This window comes from Piliocolobus tephrosceles, chromosome 13 (assembly GCF_002776525.5).
Source record: "Piliocolobus tephrosceles isolate RC106 chromosome 13, ASM277652v3, whole genome shotgun sequence".
In the NCBI taxonomy this organism is placed as follows: Eukaryota; Metazoa; Chordata; class Mammalia; order Primates; family Cercopithecidae; genus Piliocolobus; species Piliocolobus tephrosceles.
In genome coordinates this window covers 51,106,787-51,127,106 of record NC_045446.1, presented here as the reverse complement: position 1 = coordinate 51,127,106, position 20,320 = coordinate 51,106,787, and the positions used below count along the sequence as shown (strand labels likewise).

The following is a 20,320-nucleotide window of genomic DNA, read 5'->3' as shown; positions in this document are numbered from 1 at the left end:
ATAATTATTTAAACCATTTTCAAACTTTGGCCCTATGCCACCTTGATAATTCTCTTCATTATGGTGATTGTATTTTGGGAACAATAGCTCCCACCCAAATCACTGTCTTGAACATAACTCCAATTCAGTATTTCATTCTAGAAAAAAAGGGCCCTAGGATGTACCGTGGCCATAGTTGTGGGAACTATCTTGGCTCTTGCCACTTGGAGGTTTTACTTACCATGAAATCACACTACAAGAATGTACTCCCTCCCTTGACATAGCCTTAGCAAAAACTGGCACAAGTATATCAGTGATAGAAAAGTCTTTCGACTCACTAGCAGGAACGACTTTTCATAATAGACAAGCTCAAAATTACCTCCTAGCTGAACAAAGAGGAATCTGTGCTGTCATCAACAAAATTTGTTGTACCTACATTAATGTATCTGAAGAAGTGGAAACTGATACACACACTTTTCCAAAGTAACCAAGACTGGACCAAAACCTTGATTGAAATCACATGGCTTCTTCCATTCTTTTAGACATTTATTCCTTGTCATTTCTCTTTTAATATTTGGTCCCTACCTTTTTAATGCTCTCATTAAGTTTATATCTTCCACATCACAAAGATTCCACCTATAGATAGCTATGCAATATCAATACCAGCCTGCAACAGCAACTTCCACTTATATGGGGTCTCTTGATGGAATCTGGTCTTCCCTCATGAACGAGTTTTTCATAACCCCTCATTCCTTTCATGCCAAAGAGCAGAAAAGGGAAAAATGCAACCTATCCCTACATTTTGCCTCAGTTTCTTCTTTTAGGTCAACAAGATATTGTAGGATTTCCTACTTAGTTCAGCTAAGAGCCAGGTCCTTGTCACATGGCCAATATTAGGCTCACAGACACTTCGAAGGGTGAGAATAATAGAATTTATTGGGCAAAAAGGAAAAAAAGGGAAACAGGGACTCTCTACACAGCCGAAGTCCCTGCTAGTGTGCTTCCCACTCGCAGATTGAATTCCAGATTCCACCCAGGAAGAGGAGGGGCCAGACTCCTCCCAACTGCAAACTGCATGAACTTCTGTGGCTCCAGCCCATTGCAGATTCCTCTCAGTGCGCAGACTGGTTGGAGTTTCCCTGGGGACCCCTTCCCACCTGGCTGTCTCAAAAAGAAATGTTTGTAAATTATATAAAGGACTTATATAAGAATACATAAAGAACTCAACTCCGTAACAAATAAGAAGACAAAGAGTACAATTAAAAAGTGGCAAAAGATTTGCATAGACACTTCTATGAAGACATATAAATGAATTATAAACATAGGAAAAGGTGTCCAAAGTTCTTAGTCATCAAGTAAATGTAAACTAAAACCACGATGAGATACCAATACGCATGCACAAGAATTGCTATCATAAAAAATGAGACAATAACATGTATAAATGAAGATGGGAAGAAACTAGAACCTCACACATTGTAGGCATGAACATAAAATATAGCTATTTTGAAAAACAACATAGCAGTTTTTAAAAACTTAAATATAAACTTAACATTGTAGGAAATCAAGGTATGCCACCCAAAATATGCCATTCAAGAATAAGGACTATTTTGAGCTGAAGACACTTGAAAATCAATAAATGCAGAAAGAAGCTTCCTATAACCTCCCCTTATCTCCCTAAAAACAGATCCTCAAACCAACCAACCAACCCCGGTTATCATAAATTCTCTGCCTGAGAGTTTCATCCACAAGTGAGGATTGACTCGTTTTACACAAGAAAGAGACTAGAAGTCAGCACCACATCCAGATTGTCACAAACTATCTTATCTCCCATCTACTCTCCTAAAATAAGCCAAAAGAACAAAGCTGGAGGCATCACACTACCTGACTTCAAACTATACTACAAGGCTACAGTAACCAAAACAGCATGGTACTGGTACCAACAGAGATATAGACCAATGGAACAGAACAGAGCCCTCAGAAATAATACCACACATCTACAGCCATCTGATCTTTGACAAATCTGACAAAAACAAGAAATGGGGAAAGGATTCCCTATTTAATAAATAGTGCTGGGAAAATTGGCTAGCCATAAGTAGAAAGCTGAAACTGGATCCTTTCCTTACTCCTTATACAAAAATTAATTCAAGATGGATTAGAGACTTAAATGTTAGACATAAAACCATAAAAACCCTAGAAGAAAACCTAAATAATACCATTCAGGACATAAGCATGGGCAAGGACTTTATGTCTAAAACACCAAAAGCAATGGCAACAAAAGCCAAAATTGACAAATGGGATCTAATTAAACTAAAGAGCTTCTGCACAGCAAAAGAAACTACTATCAGAGTGAACAGACAACTTACAGAATGGGAGAAAATTTTTGCAATCTACTCATCTGACAAAAGGCTAATATCCAGAACCTATAAAGAACTCAATTAAATTTACAAGAAAAAAACAAACAACCCCATCAAAAAGTGGGCAAAGGATATGAACAGACACTTCTCAAAAGAAGACATTCATACAGCCAACAGACACATGAAAAAATGCTCATCATCACTCACCGTCAGAGAAATGCAAATCAAAACCACAATGAGATACCATCTCACAACAATTAGAATGGCAATCATTAAAAAAACAGGAAACAACAGGTGTTGGAGAGGATGTAGAGAAATAAGAACACTTTTACACTGTTGGTGGGACTGTAAACTAGTTCAACCATTGTGGAAAAGAGTGTGGCGATTCCTCAAGGATCTAGAACTAGAAATACCATTTGACCCAGCCATCCCATTACTGGGGATATACCCAAAGGATTATAAGTCATGATGCTATAAAGACACATACACACGTATGTTTGTTGTGGCACTATTCACAATAGCAAAGACTTGGAATCAATCCAAATGTCCATCAGTGACAGACTGGATTAAGAAAATGTGACATATACACACCATGAAATACTATGCAGCCATAAAAAAAGGATGAGTTCGTGTCCTTTGTGGGGACATGGATGCAGCTGGAAACCATCATTCTCAGCAAAGTATCGCAAGAACAGAAAACCAAATACCGCATGTTCTCACTCATAGGTGTGAATTGAACAATGAGAACACTTGAACACAGGAATGGGAGCATCACATACTGGGTCCTATTGTGGGGAGGTGGGAAGGGGAAGGGATAGCATTAGGAGATATACCTAATGTAAATGACGAGTTAATGGGTGCAGCACACCAACATGGCACATGTATACATATGTAACAAACCTGCACGTTGTGCACATGTACCCTAGAACTTAAAGTATAATAATAATTCTAAAAAGTATCAAAGGAATATTCTTTATTTAGTTAGGAAAAGAAAGCCTGATATGTGTCCTAATATTTTAAATATTATTAAAAAGAATATAAAGATTTTTTAAAAAAAGTCTTTTCCCTCTTCTTTTTCCCTTAGAGGGAAAAAGATAGCATATAAACTCTCAAATCGCACTGCTTCTTTAGGTATTCTCTTGTTTCTCTGATGTTCTCATGCATGTAAAATTAAACACTAATTAACGTGTATGTCTTTTCTCCTGTTAATCTGTTGTCAGTTTACTTTTTTTAATTAAAAATACTATTTCTAATGGTACCTTGGATGTTGTCAGTTTAATACACAGGCCTCCCGCCCACTGAACCTAAGAGGGTAGAGGAAAAGTTTTATCTCCTCTATAACATACTATCTGACTATTTCACCCCTAGGAATCTACCTAAGAGAAACAAAAACATACGTCCACACAAAAACTTCTATACAAATGTTCATAGCAGCATTATCCACAGTAACCAGTTCAGGTTAAACAGAATGTGGTATGTTTATACTATTGAATACTCTTCACCAATTATAAGGACTGAAATACTGATATGTGTTACAACATGGATAAACCTAAAAAATAGTTTGCCAAGTGCAAAGAAGCCAGATGCAAAATACTACATATTATATAATTTCATTTATATGAGATTTCCAAAAATAAGTACATTTATGGAGACAGAAAGTTGATAAATAATTGCCTCGGGCTGGGAGGGGGAGCAAAGACTGACTGCAAACATGCAGAAGGAAACTTTTTGAAGTGATAGTAATCATCTAAAATAAAATGGATGATAGTTGCACAACTCTATAAATACTAAAAGTCATTGGATATATTGAGTGAATTTTAAGTTATATACATTATACCTCAAGAAAAGTATAATTAAAAATCCTATCAGGGGCTGGACATGGTGGCTCATACCTGTAATCACAGCACTTTGGAAAGCCAAGGCAAGGAGATCACCCGAACCCAGAATGTGGAATCAGCCTGGGCAACAAAGTGAGACTCTGTCTCTACAAAAAATAATAAATAAAATAAAATTAGCTTGGCATTGTGGCACTCACCTCTACTCCCAGCTACTCAGTAGGCTGAGGCAGGAGGATTGCTTGAGCAGAGGAGGTTGAGGCTGCAGTGAACCATGACTGCACCACTGCACTCCAGCCTGGGTGACAGAGCAAGATTCTGTCTAAAAATTGGAAAAAAAAAGAGAGAAAGAGATTCTATTGAATTACATATCTCAGTCAGTTCTTTGAATCCCATTCTGGTTTGCTTGAAAAAATACTTCTGGAAATTGAAACTGCAAATAAAATGTCTCAGTTCCAAATTTGGTATACAGCATAAGGCCTTCATAAGCACGTATAAAAAACATTGAGAGAAATTAGGGACATCTTAATAATTGGAAACTCAATATTATAAAAATATCAGTTCTTTGAAAATTGATCTAATAAGATCATTGCAAAAATCAAAAGATTTTATGTGTATGTGTGTGTATGTGGAGTGGAGGTAGGGCATAAATTTAGCAAACTGGGTCTAAAATGGAAATATGAAAATGGGAAAGGTGAAGAATAACCTAAACATCCATTAAGAGGAAGAAAAATGTATGAGGAAGTCTTCCACCAGGTATCAAGACCTAATATAAAACTATTGTTTTAAGATAAGTGTGATATTAGCATTAAAAAAGAAAAAAAGGACCAATTGGCTAGCATAAAAAGCCCAGAAATAGCTTAAGCATATGTAGACTCCTGATTTTGTAAAAAAAAAAAAAAAAAAAAAAAAAAAAGCAGCATTACAGAGAAGTAGAGAAAAAAAGCACATCTTTTCAATAAATACATGAATAAAAGCAATAAATAAGCTGAAAAAATGGATATCTACAAAAAAATTAAAATTGACCTTCACCTCACACTTGCACAAAAATTAGTTCCAGATGTATTATATCTCTAAATGTAAAAGGCAAAATAATAAAGATCCTAGAAGATAATATATAAAAATATCTCTATTACCTCAAGGAAACTAATGAGTTCTTAAAGTGGACACAAAAGCACTAACTATGAAAGACTGAGAACTCTGACCACACCAAAATTAACAATTACAATTAATAGAAAGATGCTATTAAGAAAGTGACGAAGACACAAAGTGAGACAATGTATTTTCAATATAGATAACTGACAAAAGATTACTATTCAGAATATGTAAAGGATAAATCAGTATCAAAAGACAAATATCCAAAAAAGGAAATGGAAAAAAGAATTGTATAGGCACTTCACAGAAGAAGAAACCTGCCTGGCTAATAATCATATGAAAAGATGCTAAAACACACAACTAACTCAAGAAATAAAATTAAAGGAACAATAATATGCCCATCACATTGGCAAAATTTTAGAATCTCACAATACTTGGTGATATGGTTTGGCTGTGTTCACACCCAAATCTCATCTTGAATTGTAGTTCCCATAATCCCCACTTGCCATGGGGGGTACCCAGTGGGATGTAATTGAATCATAGTGGTAGGTACCCTCATGCTGTTCTCATGATAGTGAGTGAGTTCTCACAAGATCTGATCTTTCCATAAGGAGTTTTTCACCGTTTGCTCAGCACTTCTCTTTACTGCGGCCATGTGAAGAAAGACATGTTTGCTTCCCCTTCCACTATGATTGTTAAGTTTCCTGAGGCTTCTCCAGCCATACTGAACTGTATAAATTACCTTTATAAATTACCCAGTCTTGGGTATGTCTTTGTTAGCAGTGTGAGAATATACAAACACAGTAAATTGCTACTGAGTAGTAGGGTGCTGCTGTAAAGACACCTGAAAATGTGGAAGTGACTTTGGAACTGGGTAATAGGCAAAGGTTGGAATAGTTTGGAGGGCTCAGAAGAAGACAGGAAGATGTGGGAAGTTTGGAACTTCCTAGAGACTTGTTGAATGGCTTTGACCAAAATGCTGACAGTGATATGGACAATAAAGTCCAGGCTGAGGTGGTCTCAGATGGAGATAAGGAACTAGTTAGGAACTGGAGCACAGGTGACTCTTGTTATGCTTTAACAAAGAGACTGGCAGCATTTTGCTCCTGCCCCAGACATCTGTGGAACTTTGAACTGGAGAGAGATGACTTAGAGTATCTGGTGAAAGAAATTTCTAGGTGGCAAAGCATTCAAGAAGAGGCAAAGCATAAAAGTTTGGAACATTTGCAGCCTGAGGATGGAAATGCGGTAGAGAAGAAAAACTCATTTTCTGGGGAGAAATTCAAGCTGGCTGCAGACATTTGCATTAGTAAGAAGGAACTGAATGTTAATCACTAAGATAATAAAGAAAACATCTCCAGGGCATGTCAGAGACCTTCACAGCTATACCCCCCATCACAGGCCCAGAGGCCTGGTAGGAGGAAATAGTTTCCTGGGACAAGTCCAGGGCCCCCTTGCTGTGTGCCTTGAGACTGTGACCCAGCTGCTCCAGCCATGGCTAAAAGGGGCCAACGTACAGCTCAGGTCATTGCTTTCAAAGAATGTAAGCCCCCAGCTTTGGCAGCTTCCATGTGGTGTTGGTCCTGTACATGCACAGAAGTCAAGAACTGAGGTTTTGAACCCTCCACCTAGATTTCAGAGGATGTATGGAAATACCTGGATGTCCAGGCAGAAGTTTGCTGCAGGGGCAGAACCCTCTTGGAGAACCTCTGCTAGTGCAGTATAGAAGGGAAATGTGGGAACAGAGCCCCCACACAGAGTCCCCATTGGGGCACTGCCTAGTGGAGCTGTGAGAAGAGGGTCACCATCCTCTAGATCCCAGAATGGCAGATTCACCTACAGCTTGCCCCTGTGCATGTGGAAAAGCCACAGGCACTCAGCAGCCTGTGAAAGCAACCTGGAGCAGGGCTAGACCCCACAAAGTCACAGGGGCACAGCTGCCCAAGGCTGTGAGAGTCCATTTCTTGTATTAGTGTGACTTAGATATGAGACATGGAGTCAAAGGAGATCATTTTGGAAATTTAAGGTTTATTGACTGCCCTATTGGATTTCGGATGCGCATGGAACCTGTAGCTCCTTTGTTTTGGCCAATTTCTCCCATTTGGAATGGGTATATTTACCCAATGCCTGTATCCCCATTGTATCTAGAAAGTAACGAACTTGGTTTTGATCTCACAGACACATAGGCAGGAGGGGCTTGCCTTGTCTCACATGAAATTTTAGACTTGGACATTTGAGGTAGTGCTGGAATGAGTTAAGACTTTGGGTGACTGTTGGAAGAGCATGATTATGTTTTGAAACATGAGGAAATGAAATTTGGGAGGGTCCAGGGGTGGAATGATATGGTTAGGCTGTGTCCCCACTGAAATCTCAGCTTGAAATGTAGTTCCCATAATCCTCATGTGTCATAGGAGTGACCTCACGGGAGGTAATTGAATCATAGGGGGCAGTTATCCTCATGCTGCTCTTGTGATAGTGAGAGAGTTCTCATGAGATCTGATGGTTTGAATAGGGGCATTTCCCCCTTTTGCTTGGCACTTCTTGCTGCTACCATGTGAAGAATGACATGTTTGCTTCTCCTTCTGCCATGATTGTAAGTTTCATGAGGCCTCCCCAGCCATGCTGAACTGTGAGTCAATTAAACCTCTTTCCTTTATAAATTACCCTGTCTAGGGTATGTCCTTATTAGCAGCATGAGAATGGACTAATACATTTGGTATTGACAGGAATGTAGAGCAATAGGAACTTTTATACACCACTGGGGGCAGGAGATGTAAACTTGTAAACTGTTGCAACCACTTTTGAAAGTAGGTTGATATCTCCTTGCAAAATTGAACATGCACATGAATGGAATCATCAATTCCATTGCTAGCTAAATACCCTAAAGAAACCCTTGCTGGTATAAGAGATATGCAAAAGAAGGCTCATTGTTAGTAATATCCAAAAACTGAAAACAGCCCAAATTTCCGTCAAAAATAAATGCATAAATAAACTGAAGTATACTTATGCAATTAATTACTATACAACAATTGGAATAACTAACTATAGCTACATACATCAATAGAAATGATAGCAGTAGGAGGTAGTCAAATGCCTAGGCAGAGAGGTGTGAGTCACTGATGAAATCCCACCTTCAAGCCACAGGCAGTTTGTACCCTGAAAGCCAAGCTACAAGTCAAATCCATGGACTGGATTGAGAACCTCTCTGCCCACTTGGCACACTTTCCTCTAATTGATCCCCACCCTTCACCTATTTTATGTATATCTACCCTTCCCTAATTGCTTTTTTATACTGTTGTGCCCACCTTTAAATGGTGCCTTTGTTTTAGCCTTTTTTTGCATACTCAAAAACCAATCAGCATGCACTCCCCCATTCAGAGCCCATAAAAGCCCTGGACCAAGCCACAGTGAGGAAGATACAACCCTACTTTGGGTGGGGGACCACCCTTGCATCCCCTCTATGCTGAGAGCTGTTTTGTTGCTTAATAAAACTCTTCTCGATCCTTCTTACCCTTTGATTGTCAGCATAATCTCATCCTTCTTGGATGCAGGAAAAGAACTTGGGACCCACCAAATGTGGTGTATTAGTATATTTTCACACTGCTGATAAAGATATACGCAAGCCTGGGAAGAAAAAGAGGTTTAATTGGACTTATAGTTCCACATGGTTAGTGAGGCCTCAAAATCATGGCAAAAGGCACTTCTTGCAGGGTGGCAGCAAGAGAAAATGAGGAAGAGGCAAAAGGGGAAACCCCTAACAAAACCATCAGATCTCATGAGACTTATCCATCTACTAACCACAAGAACAATATGGGGGAAACCACTCCCATGATTCAAATTATCTCCCACCAGGTCCCTCCCACAAGACGTGGGAATTTTGGGAGTACAATTCAAGATGAGATATTGGTAGAGCCAAACCATATCATTCTGCCCCTGGCCCCTCCAAATCTCATGTCCTCACATTTCAAAACAAATCAGTCCTTCCCAACAATCCCCAAAAGTCTTAACTCATTTCAGCATTAACCCAAAAGTCTACAGTCCAAAGTCTCATCTGAGACAATGCAAGCCCCTTCCGCCTATGAGCCTGTAAAATCAAAAGCAAGCTAGTTACTTCCTAGATATTATGGAGCTACAGGTATTGGGTAAATACAGCTGTTCTAAATGGGAGAAATTGTCCAAAGTGAAGGCATTACAGGGCCCATGCAAGTCCGAAGTCCAGTGGGGCAGTTGAATTTTAAAGCTTCAAAATGATCTCCTTTGACTCCAGGTCCTACATCCAGGTCATGCTGATGCAAGAGGTGGGCTCCCGTGGGCTTGCACAGCTCCATCTGTGTGGCTTGGCAGGGTACAGCCTCCATCCCAGCTGCTTTCTTGGGCTGGCATTGAGTATCTGCAGTTTTTCAAGGCAAACAGTGCAAGTTATCAGTGGATCTACCATTCTGGGGTCTGGAGATGGTGTTCCTCTTCTCATAGCTCCATTAGGTGGTGCTCCAGTAGGGACTCTGTGTGGGGGCTCCGACCCCACATTTCCCTTCCACACTGTCCTAGCAGAGGTTCTCCATGAGAAGCTGCCCCTGCAGCAAACTTCTGCTTGGTCATCCAGGCGTTTCCTTACATCTTCTGAAATTTAGGGGGAGGTTTCAAACCCCATTTCTTGACTTCTGTGCACTCACAGGCTCAACACCAGGTGGAAGCTGCCAAAGCTTGGGACTTGCACCCTCTGAAGCCCCGGTCTGAGTTCTATGTTAGCTCCTTTCAGCCACAGCTGGAGCAGCTGGGACACAGGGTACCAAGTCCATAGGCTGCACACAGCATACAGACCCTGGACCCAGCCCATGAAACCATTTTCTCCTAGGCCTCTGGACCTATGATGGGAGGGGCTGCTGTGAAGACCTCTGACATGCCCTGGAGGCATTTTCCCCATTGTCTTGGGGATTAACATTAGGTTCTTCATTACGCATCACATTTCTGCAACAGGCTTGAATTTCTCCTCAGAAAATGGGTTTTCCTTTTCTATCACATTGTCAGGCTGCAAATTTTCTGAACGTTTATGCTCCACTTCCCTTATAAAACTGAACGCCTTTAACAGCATCCAAGTCACCTCTTGAATGCTTTGCTGCTTAGAAATTACTTCTGTTAGATACCCTAAATCATCTCTCTCAAGTTTGAAGTTCCACGAATCTCTAGGGCAGGGGCAAAATACTGCTAGTCTCTTTGCTAAAACATAACAAGAGTCACCTTTGCTCTAGTTCTTAACAAGTTCCTCATCTCCATCTGAGACCACCTCAACCTGGATCTTATTGTCCATATCGCTATCAGGCTTTTGGTCAAAGCCATTCAACAAGTCTCTAGGAAGTTCCAAACTTGGCCACATTGTCCTGTCTTTTTCTGAAGCCTCCAAACCATCCCAACCTCTGCCTGTTACCCAGTTGCAAAGTTGCTTTCACATTTCAGGGTATCTTTTCAGCAATGCCTCACTCTACTTGTACCAATTTACTGTATTAGGTCACTTTCACACTGCTGATAAAGACATACCTGAGACAGGGAAGAAAAAGAAGTCTAATTGGACTTACAGTTACACGTGGCTGAGGAGGCCTCAGAATCATGCTACTATAAAGACACATGCACAGGTATGCTTATTGTGGCACTATTCACAATAGCAAAGACTTGGAACCAACCCAAATGTCCATCAATGATAGACTGGCTGGATTAAGAAAATGTGCCACATATAGGCCATGGAATACTATGCAGCCACAAAAAAGGATGAGTTCATGTCCTTTGTAGGGACATGGATGAAGCTGGAAACCATCATTCTGAGCAAACTATTGCAAGGACAGAAAACCAAACACTGCATGTTCTCACTCATAGGTGGGAAATGAACAGTGAGAACACTTGGACACAGGGTGGAGAACATCACACACCAGGACCTGTGGTGGGGTGGGGAGAGGGGGAAGGGATAGCATTAGGAGAAATAGCTAATGTAAATGACTAGTTAATGGGTGCAGCACACCAACATGGCACATGTATACATATATAACAAACCTGCACGTTGTGCACATATACCCTATAACTGAAAGTATAAGAAAAAATAACAATAAATGGCCAGGCGCGGTGTCTCACACCTGTAATCCCAGCACTTTGGGAGCCCAAGGCAGGCGAATCACAAGATGAGGAGATCGAGACCATCCTGGCTAACATGGTGAAACCCCGTCTTTACTAAAAATAAAAAAAATTAGCTGGGTGTGGTGGCGGGCCCCTGTAGTCCCAGCTACTCAGGAGGCTGGGGCAGGAGAATGGGGTGAAGTTGGGAGGCCGAGCTTGCAGTGAACCCAGATCGTGCCACTGCACTCCAGCCTGGGTGACAGAGCAAGACTCCATCTCAAAAACAAAATAATAATAATAATAATAATAATAATAATAATAATAATAATAAAGTGAACAGTAACACTCTAAAGCAGATGTAAGAAGTAACTTTGTGGCCTAGGGCTGGTGAAAGACTTCAACAACACTCCCCAAAAATACAAACAATAAAGTGAAAAACTGATGTATCTGAGTCCATTCAAATTAAGTATAAAGATGGCGCGGCTGTGGTGCTGGTGGCCACACAGTTGCTGCTGGGATCGGGTTCTTGGGGCTGCCCACAGCTTAGGTGAGCCACAGGCGAGCCAGGCCTTGGCCTGGGGCTGGGGCAGCTGAAGTTTTTCCAGAGGCTCTATCTTTGGGTTCTGCTGGCTCATGTCCTCAGGCGGGCTCACCCCTGGAGACACCAGCCATCCTCCCAGAGGCGACGGGGGCGCTTCCCAGCTTTGCGTCTCCATCCCTGGCTCACAGTCCCATTTGTCTCTCCTCTCCTGGGCTACTGGGTACTATCCTGCCCTCACCTCTCCTCCAGAGGCCATGTCTCATCTCTCTGCCTCTGCCCCACTCTCCTTCGGCATTTTTCCCTCAGAAGGCTGAGCTGATGGGGACTGAGCTCTGTTACGTGTGACAGCAACGTCTAAACCAAGCTCGTCCAATCTGCGGTCCACCAGCTGCATGCAGCTCAGGACGGCTTTGAATGCAGCCCAACACAAATTCGTAAATTTTCTTAAAACATCGTATGATTTTTTTGTGAATTTTTTTTTTTTTTTTTTTTTTTTTTTTAGCTCATCGGCTATCATTAATGTCAGTATATTTTACGTGTGACCTAAGACAATTCTTCTTCCACTGTGGCCCAGGGAAACCAAACCAAAAGATTGGACGCTTCTGGTCTATCTAAGTTCTCGATTGCTGAACTTGTGTCCTCTCGGCTGTTGATTCCTGACATTTAAGGACTTTTTCTGTCCCCTCTGCTCTTCCTTCCCCAGCAGCAAGGTCTGCCTTTCCCCACAAGGGTGCATTCATTCAGGCAACAGGTATGTATTACCCTTCACTACATAATGAGCACTATTTCAGGGGTATGGAGGTGACCAGAGAGAGTTGCTGCCCACAGGAAATGGAGACAGACAATAGTGTGAACAAAGTATTACCAATCATGAAAATGGTTTGAAGTAAACAAGCAGCATTTAGTGGCAGAAAATAGCAGGAAAGCCTAGAAAGACTGAGGGATAGCCGTTTATCAAGGTGACATTTAAGCCAAGAGATGAAGAATGAAAGAAGGAGAGGTCACATGAAAAGGGAAAGCCCTGGAACAGTGAGAACAGAAGTTTTGAAGGTGATGAGCCTGGTGTGTTCTGGGAATTAATGGAAGAGTTGGTGTGACTGGGACCTGTAGGGGTGGGAGGTTCAGGAAATGAATGTGGAGAAAGAGACACTAGGCCTTCAAACCAGATTAATAAGATTAATAAGGGGTGTGGCTTCCACGTAGACTACAGTGACACTGCTGAAGGGCAGAGCTGTTCTAAGTGTTTTATGTGTATGAACTGTACTTGAGTGAGTTTTGGTTGTAAGCTGTATTTTACAGAGATGGCAATTACTTGAGACCCAAAGTACTGAACCAGCTTGCCTCAAGGTCCCTTGGCTGATCACTCCTCTATGTTGTCTTTCAAGATATGTAGAAAGAAATCCTTTAGAAAGGCAAATGTCGATATCTAATGCAGACCAAACATAACTAACTGCACCTAACTTGTCATCACAGGCTCAGTTGTCTCAATTCTGTTGTAACTGGGTCAGTTTCTCTGTTTTAGGTTTGGAATCCCTGTATACAGACACTTTAGAAGTGGTAGCACCTCTCCCTACATCCCCGCTCCCTACTTCTCTCTTACCTGGAGTACCTAAGCCTGTTTTTGCTACAGTCAATGGACAGGCAGAGTTTGAAACCAAAGTTACCATGTTGGATAATGGGCTTCGTGTGGCATCTCAAAATAAGTGTGGAAGTTTTTATATGGCAGGAAGTAAATACTGTTGCTAATGTTGTGGGTGGTCTCCTTGTTTTAACACGTACATGCTTTAGCTGACTCTCAGTTGTAATTAACATGCCAATTATGAATTGTACCCTGAGTGGAAGTATGTTAGAAAATCCAAAATCTTAGTAACCAAAATATCAACAGTGATCATTTTTGGTGGTGGCATTTAGGGTGGGTTCCCTCCTCCCCTACTTTTAAAAGTCCTTTCTGTAATTCTAAAAGTTTTCTACCACAAACATGAAGTGTATGGCTTCATAAATGTTGACCTACACATATACCTGTGAAGCCACCATCACAATGAAGATAATAAGTATATCCATCACCCTCACGTAAATCTGGTTATTAAGTCATTGACAATTTTAAAACTTATCTCTTGACTAAATCTTATTTTCAACACCTGATTTAACCTGCGAATTTTCTTTATATTACTAGTTCTTATTAATTCAGGATCAAGATACAAAGCAAAATACCATGGTGAAATTGAGCACTCTTTGGAAAGTTGGCATTTTCAGTCAGTTGCCCAATTTGTAGTTTTTGAGACAATACTACAGAAAGATGTTTCAAGTTTTTCTTTTTTAGAATGATTATCTTAATACATTATTAAGTTGCTAAGTTAATGCTAATAAGAGACCTTTTACTTAAAAAAGAAAAGCATACAAAGAGTTAGCAAATACATGACACACTGGGAGAAAATATTTGTGGCATTTAAAACCAACACGGGGCCAGGTGCGATGGCTCACACCTGTAATCTCAGCACTTTGGGAGGGGGAGACAGGAGGATCACTTGAGCCCAGGAGTTCAGGACCAGCTGAGCAACATAGTGGGATCTCATTTCTACAAAAAAATTTAAAATTAGCTGAGCATATAGGTGTGCACCTATAGTCCCAGCTACTCGGGAGGCTGAGGTAGAAGGATCACTTGAGCCTGGGAGTTTGAGGCTGCAGTGAGCCGTGATTGCACTACTGTACTCCAGCCTGGGTAACAGAGTGAAGCTGCTCTGTCTCATAAATAAATAAATAAACAAACAAAACCTACAAGGAATTTGCATTAGAATATACAAATAACTCAAAATCAACAGGGCCAGAAAACCAATAGAAAAATAGCAAAGGATATAAATAAGCAATTCATACCCAAGTGACCAACATATAGAGATAATATCAATCTCACTCATAATCAGAGATACACAAATGAAGCCAATGAGCTACCACCTGACATCAATATGGCAAAACTTTTTATAAAGGCATATCATTCCAAACTGGAGGTGGAAATAAGGAAACAGGAATGCTCAGCTCTACTGGAAGGAGTATAAACTGTGCTTGTGAAACTCATTTATGTTTGTCTTATGATTCTACTTCTGGGTAATGATCCCAAAGAAATTCTCACTCAGTTCCATAAGAGGACATATTCAAGAATACTCACTGTGGCGTTTCTCTACCAGGAAGTCAGAGACACTGTCCACTCCACCTTCTAGTATGTATTCCTCTATTACATAGGCTGGAAAGCTAAAAACTACATTTTCCAGATACCTCTGCAGCTAAGGTTCAGCCAATCGTATGCATTCTTATGAGAATGGGAAGGCAGAATTAAGGTGATCTGCCACTTCTCCCTTTCTGTGGGCAAGCATTGTTGTGGACCAGTGTGATTTTACGGTACTAGTGTTAGCAAAGGTTAGTGACAAGGCACTGACAGATGTCAATAGGCAGAGTGCTGGACATGTGTTTTGCTGGGGTGGATGGTAGAGGTGTAGTGTATTTCTGGAACAGCAGCTGCCTCCTGATCAGGGCAGTCTCAGGATAATAGTCAGCGCAGCCACTGCTATTAGAAGAGAGAATCGCTCCCTCAGTGACTTTGAGTCTTTCCTAGATTGTTTCCTTCAGCATTCTCTATGATTCTGTAATGCATCCCTTTCTATTTAAAGCTGATTTTCTCTGCATTTAAACTACAGTTTGATTGATTCCACAAGAATGCAAGAAATTTGTTAATATTCTTCTGTTCTACATTTTGCAAAGTTCACTTGCCATTAAAGTTCCATCTCAATTGTTCATTCTATCAGGCAAGTCTACTCTCTCTGTATCTCACAGTATTTTGCATTTGTATTGTAATTACTTGCTCACCTATCTGTCTTTCTCATTAGAACATGAACTCTTTGAGGCCAGAGATGGAATCTTATTCATTTTTGTAATCCTGGCTTTTAGCATTACAGCCATCTTCCCTCCCAACTAAGTGCCTTTGCATATGCTATACCACCTGCCTGGGAAACCCTCCTACTTCTTTTCATCTAATTAACTCTTACTCATGTTTCTTATTCAGCAGGATCATCTTGAGATTGAACTATACTGTTCAGCACAGTATAGTAGCCACTACCATATGTGGCTATTTACATTTTTTATTTTATAATTTTATTTAAATTAATTTTAAATTAGGCCGGGCGCGGTGGCTCAAGCCTGTAATCCCAGCACTTTGGGAGGCTGAGACGGGCGGATCACGAGGTCAGGAGATCGAGACCATCCTGGCTAACACGGTGAAACCCTGTCTCTACTAAAAAATACAAAAAACTAGTCGGGCGAGGTGGCGGGCGCCTATAGTCCCAGCTACTCGGGAGGCTGAGGCAGGAGAATGGCGTAAACCCAGGAGGTGGAGCTTGCAGTGAACTGAGATTCGGCCACTGCACTCCAGGCTGGGCAACAGATCGAGACTCCGTCTCAAAAAAAAAAAAAAAAACAATTTTAAATTAAATTTAAAATCTAAAATCATTCAAATTGACCAAGGGATTGAAAATAAACATAAGTAGATAAAAATCAGTCATCAGTCACAATACCTACATTTTATATAAATGAACATGTGGCTACCATATTGGACAGCACAGAATACAGAACATTTTTATCATCACAGAGAGTTCTGTTGGACAGCACTGATCTAAGTACATTAGGGCTCTGTATTTTACACTCCTGCAACATCGTGTGCTGTGCTTACATAGCACTTATCAAACTAAATTATGAATTAATAATATCTGGCTTCTCCATTAAATCTTAGGCTGCATGAAGACAGAAACCATGTCTGTTTTGTTTGCCATTGTATGCTAGTGCCTAAGACAGTACATGACAAATAAATAAACACTAAATAAATATTTGTCAAATGACAAATGAATGAATGAAATTATCTTCTAATAGATATAAACATTCTATTTCTTGCAATTTTTGGGTCCAGACTAGAACTATGATTAGTGGGTTTTTATGTAGGGGCAAATACTTTCTTCAAGTTTCAGACCACTTCATGCCCTTTTTTTTTGCTGAGCATTTTATTTCCTTTCCTGAAACCAAGAGGACAACAGTATTTAGCCAATGAAAATTGGGAAACCTCGTACTTTGGTAATACCAAAAGGTTGATGTTCAAAATATCCAAATGTGAAGCACATGATTAAAAAAATACTTTGTATTGTTCTACCTCGTCGTGATCAATGTAAACATCTGGGTATCCATCATAACCAAAAAGATATACTTGCAATGAGTGAGAAATACTTCATTTATTTAGACTTATGATCATTACATTTTTGTTTTACATTTTAAGGTAGAAGAGAGGTTTAAAAGTGCAATTTTATTCTTTTATAAATTATGCAATAACATACTTTAAAAAGAATAAACTATAGAAAAGAATAATTAAAATAACTCTTAAATGCATAAAAGTGGAATCAAAATAATCAATTAAAATTGCAGCTATCATGGCTAGTGATGGATTACATATTGTTTGTTATATCAGAGATATTGGCACTTGGAAATCTTAATAGAGCTTTGAAAAATTAGCAGCATGTATTGTTGCCCTACACTGTCTAGAACAGAACTCTGACCATATCTGTTTTCATTTTCATTGGGATTTAGCTTTAGTTAATACATCCACATCAGCTTTGTCTGCCTCTCCAAGACTTTTTTCATGGCTCTCAACCAAGACATTGTCTTCCTTTTTTCGGGGCCTCTGGGAACCAGCATCTCTGGGAGCTAGAGGAGCTCCAAGGGCAACAAAATTGTGCACATCCTGCAGCTTCTTACGCAGCCATTCTACTCTCTCCATCGAGTTCAGATGTTTTCCCAGGTTATGCATAAGCTGTATTTCACTCACAGATCTCTTCCTGGGAAGAAGAGAAACAGAGAGGGCCACTTCCCATTAGCTCCCCACTTCAAAATGATAAAGTCAACATTAAAAATCCAATTCCCAGGCAAAACAGTACTTACTTAACAGATTTCCCATCTGATTTTGTAAGAAAACAAATTGCCAACATGACAATCATTACTTTAGCCATGTCTTTTGCAGGTATCATCTTCACTAAAAGGAAAGGCAAAATGGAGGTATTTTAAAATACTTTTAATATTCAAAACTATAGTACACAGAATGCAATACTAACTAATTGGGTTGGTTTTCATAAGAAGCTTTTGGAATCAACCTCTTTATTTTATGGATACACTAGTATACATTATATATACACATAATTTAACTTAGAAATTAGTTTTATGCTCCTAACTATCTTTTGGAGATTTCTTCTGCAAGTTTTAATATATAAATCTTAAGTCACAAGAGGAATGAAAGAGCTTATTTTTGAGAATGCCCCTCCGCACTGCATTTTATGTTGATTATGCCTAAATGCTTATAACTTGCTTGAAAATGGCTAATTTTCTTAATAGTGTAAATTGTTAACACTGTTTATTTACTTAGCAAATCCCTTTCTTAAGTAAACTTCATTTCAGGCATTGTAATAATAACCATAAACACCAAACAAATAGGTGCTAATTTAGAGATTTTCACTAAATTAATGCACATTTCTCCTGGCATTAAAAATAATGTGTCAAAACATTTAAAAACATCTGATTAACTACTTGTGATATGGACTTTGAGCTTTATCTCTAAATGGAATGCTTGTATTTTATTTATTCAACCTATTTTATTAACAATTATCTTTTAATATAACCTTTGTCTCTTTCTTCGTTTCACATCGATGTAGGATATTCTTGCCTTAATCAGCATTTCAGTACTTGCAAAGGCTGTTATTATAGAAGTGCTTTTCCTTAATACTTAGTGTACTACCTTTTAACATACACATAGAGTAGTTATGTACTCCTGTTTTACAGGGAAACTCGTCATTTAGAAGTAGCATAGGAAATATAATCTGCTACATTTTTGTTTACTCTACAATATAAAGCTATTGATGGAGCAACATGAAAATTTTCTTTTTCTGTTTATGTTAGAAACAAGCACTGTAGCTGGAGGACAGGAGCACTGGAGTCTAATCTTACTTTGTCATATTCATCTAGTGACCTCAGATATCTCCGCTTTGCTTCCTTGTCTTCACAGGAATATGGGCTTCTTATAAGAATATCATGAAAAAAAGCTGAAAAATTGTTGCAGCACACCCTTAAATTCATGTAATACAATTTCATGAAATTAAGGAGATACAGTTTTCAGAATAGAACTGTTATTTATGTGAAAGGAATAAATATTCACTAGTCAAACTGTGCTTGTCCAACTTTAGTATACAGATTGGGCTCTTTATGAGACATAAAATAAATAATCTAAATAAGAATACTCTGCAGGAAAAATAGAATATTAACTCCACTTACTAAATTTATAGTGATTATTTAAATCAGAACTATTCATTCACCATCAGCCTGTTTTATTTCAAAATTGTGATACCAATACTATTATATTAAAGCATAGCATGCCAAATTTTAATGATTTTTTGCTATAATTTCAGATGAGTTTTTAAAAAGCAAAGTATCTCAGAAGACTTTAATCACAACATATTTTGTGATTTGAGAGTATTTTAATGGTATTAATTTATTTTGTATGTGACATTTTATATTAAACGTAACACTCTTAGCATTTTACCTTGAAGAAACAACATGGTATTTGTAGAAATGGTACACATTAAATAATAACTTGATTATCAAAAATCTCATGAGATTCAGAAGTGAATTTTTAAGATTACTTACCATGCAATGTCTTAGAACAAAATCTTCTTTCAGGTATATTAGTAGCTGAGGTTGAGTAAACTAAAGACAACTGATGAATTGGACTGCAGACCCTTAAATGTGACTTTTATATATAGATCTTCTGCTTACCAAGAGAGGCTCTTTTATTGTTACAGATGATGTCACTCCCAATTCTCTGGATCTCAACTATAGGTTCAAAGCAGCACATACACACACCCACAAGGCGGTGCACACTCTTCTTAAGTTTTGGTTATTTGGATACTAAAAGGAAAACAGCATTTGGCTTGAAAAGGGGCTTATGCAAAGACTTTTAACAAATACAGAATTATACCACCTAGAAAAATTCTACCTGGATTAATGAATCTGAATTTAAACTGTGAAAAGACTGATTTCAAAGATTTGTGATAAAGTCATTATCTTACTTGAAAGTAAAATCCAAAAATAAGTATATTTGTTATAACCATACTGTTGGTAAAATTTTATGATAATAAATCATAGATGTTATGCTTATTTTACAAGCCATTTTCAACCAATCCATATCACTTCTGGTCATCTTTCAAAAAAACAGATGTAGCCCTTTTCTTAAAGGAATTGTTAAAAATAATTTGAGAAAATGCTCTTGGTACATAATTACTTTAAAAGCTTCAAAAGTGAAATTATTTTAAAATTTATTTAACTTATATTTTATTTGTGCA

The 20,320-nt window shown here is 39.0% G+C and overlaps 1 protein-coding gene across 2 annotated transcripts; it reads right to left on the bottom strand.

The window, feature by feature from the left end:
* Window positions 1-17,142: 17,142 nt before the first annotated feature.
* On the bottom strand, window positions 17,143-19,888 carry PTH (parathyroid hormone). 2 transcript variants are annotated; one of them, XM_023230885.1, is made up of 3 exons: window positions 19,755-19,888; window positions 17,874-17,964; window positions 17,143-17,770 (listed from the first exon to the last, which is right to left on the bottom strand). In XM_023230885.1, exons 1-3 carry the CDS (start codon window positions 19,831-19,833, stop codon window positions 17,509-17,511), a joined length of 432 nt encoding a protein of 143 aa, XP_023086653.1. In that variant the 5' UTR covers window positions 19,834-19,888; the 3' UTR covers window positions 17,143-17,508. The 2 variants fall into 2 exon arrangements, with proteins under 2 accessions (XP_023086653.1, XP_023086654.1); XM_023230886.2 differs by lacking the exon at window positions 19,755-19,888 and adding an exon at window positions 19,626-19,727 and having other exon boundaries at window positions 17,148-17,770.
* Window positions 19,889-20,320: the final 432 nt, after the last annotated feature.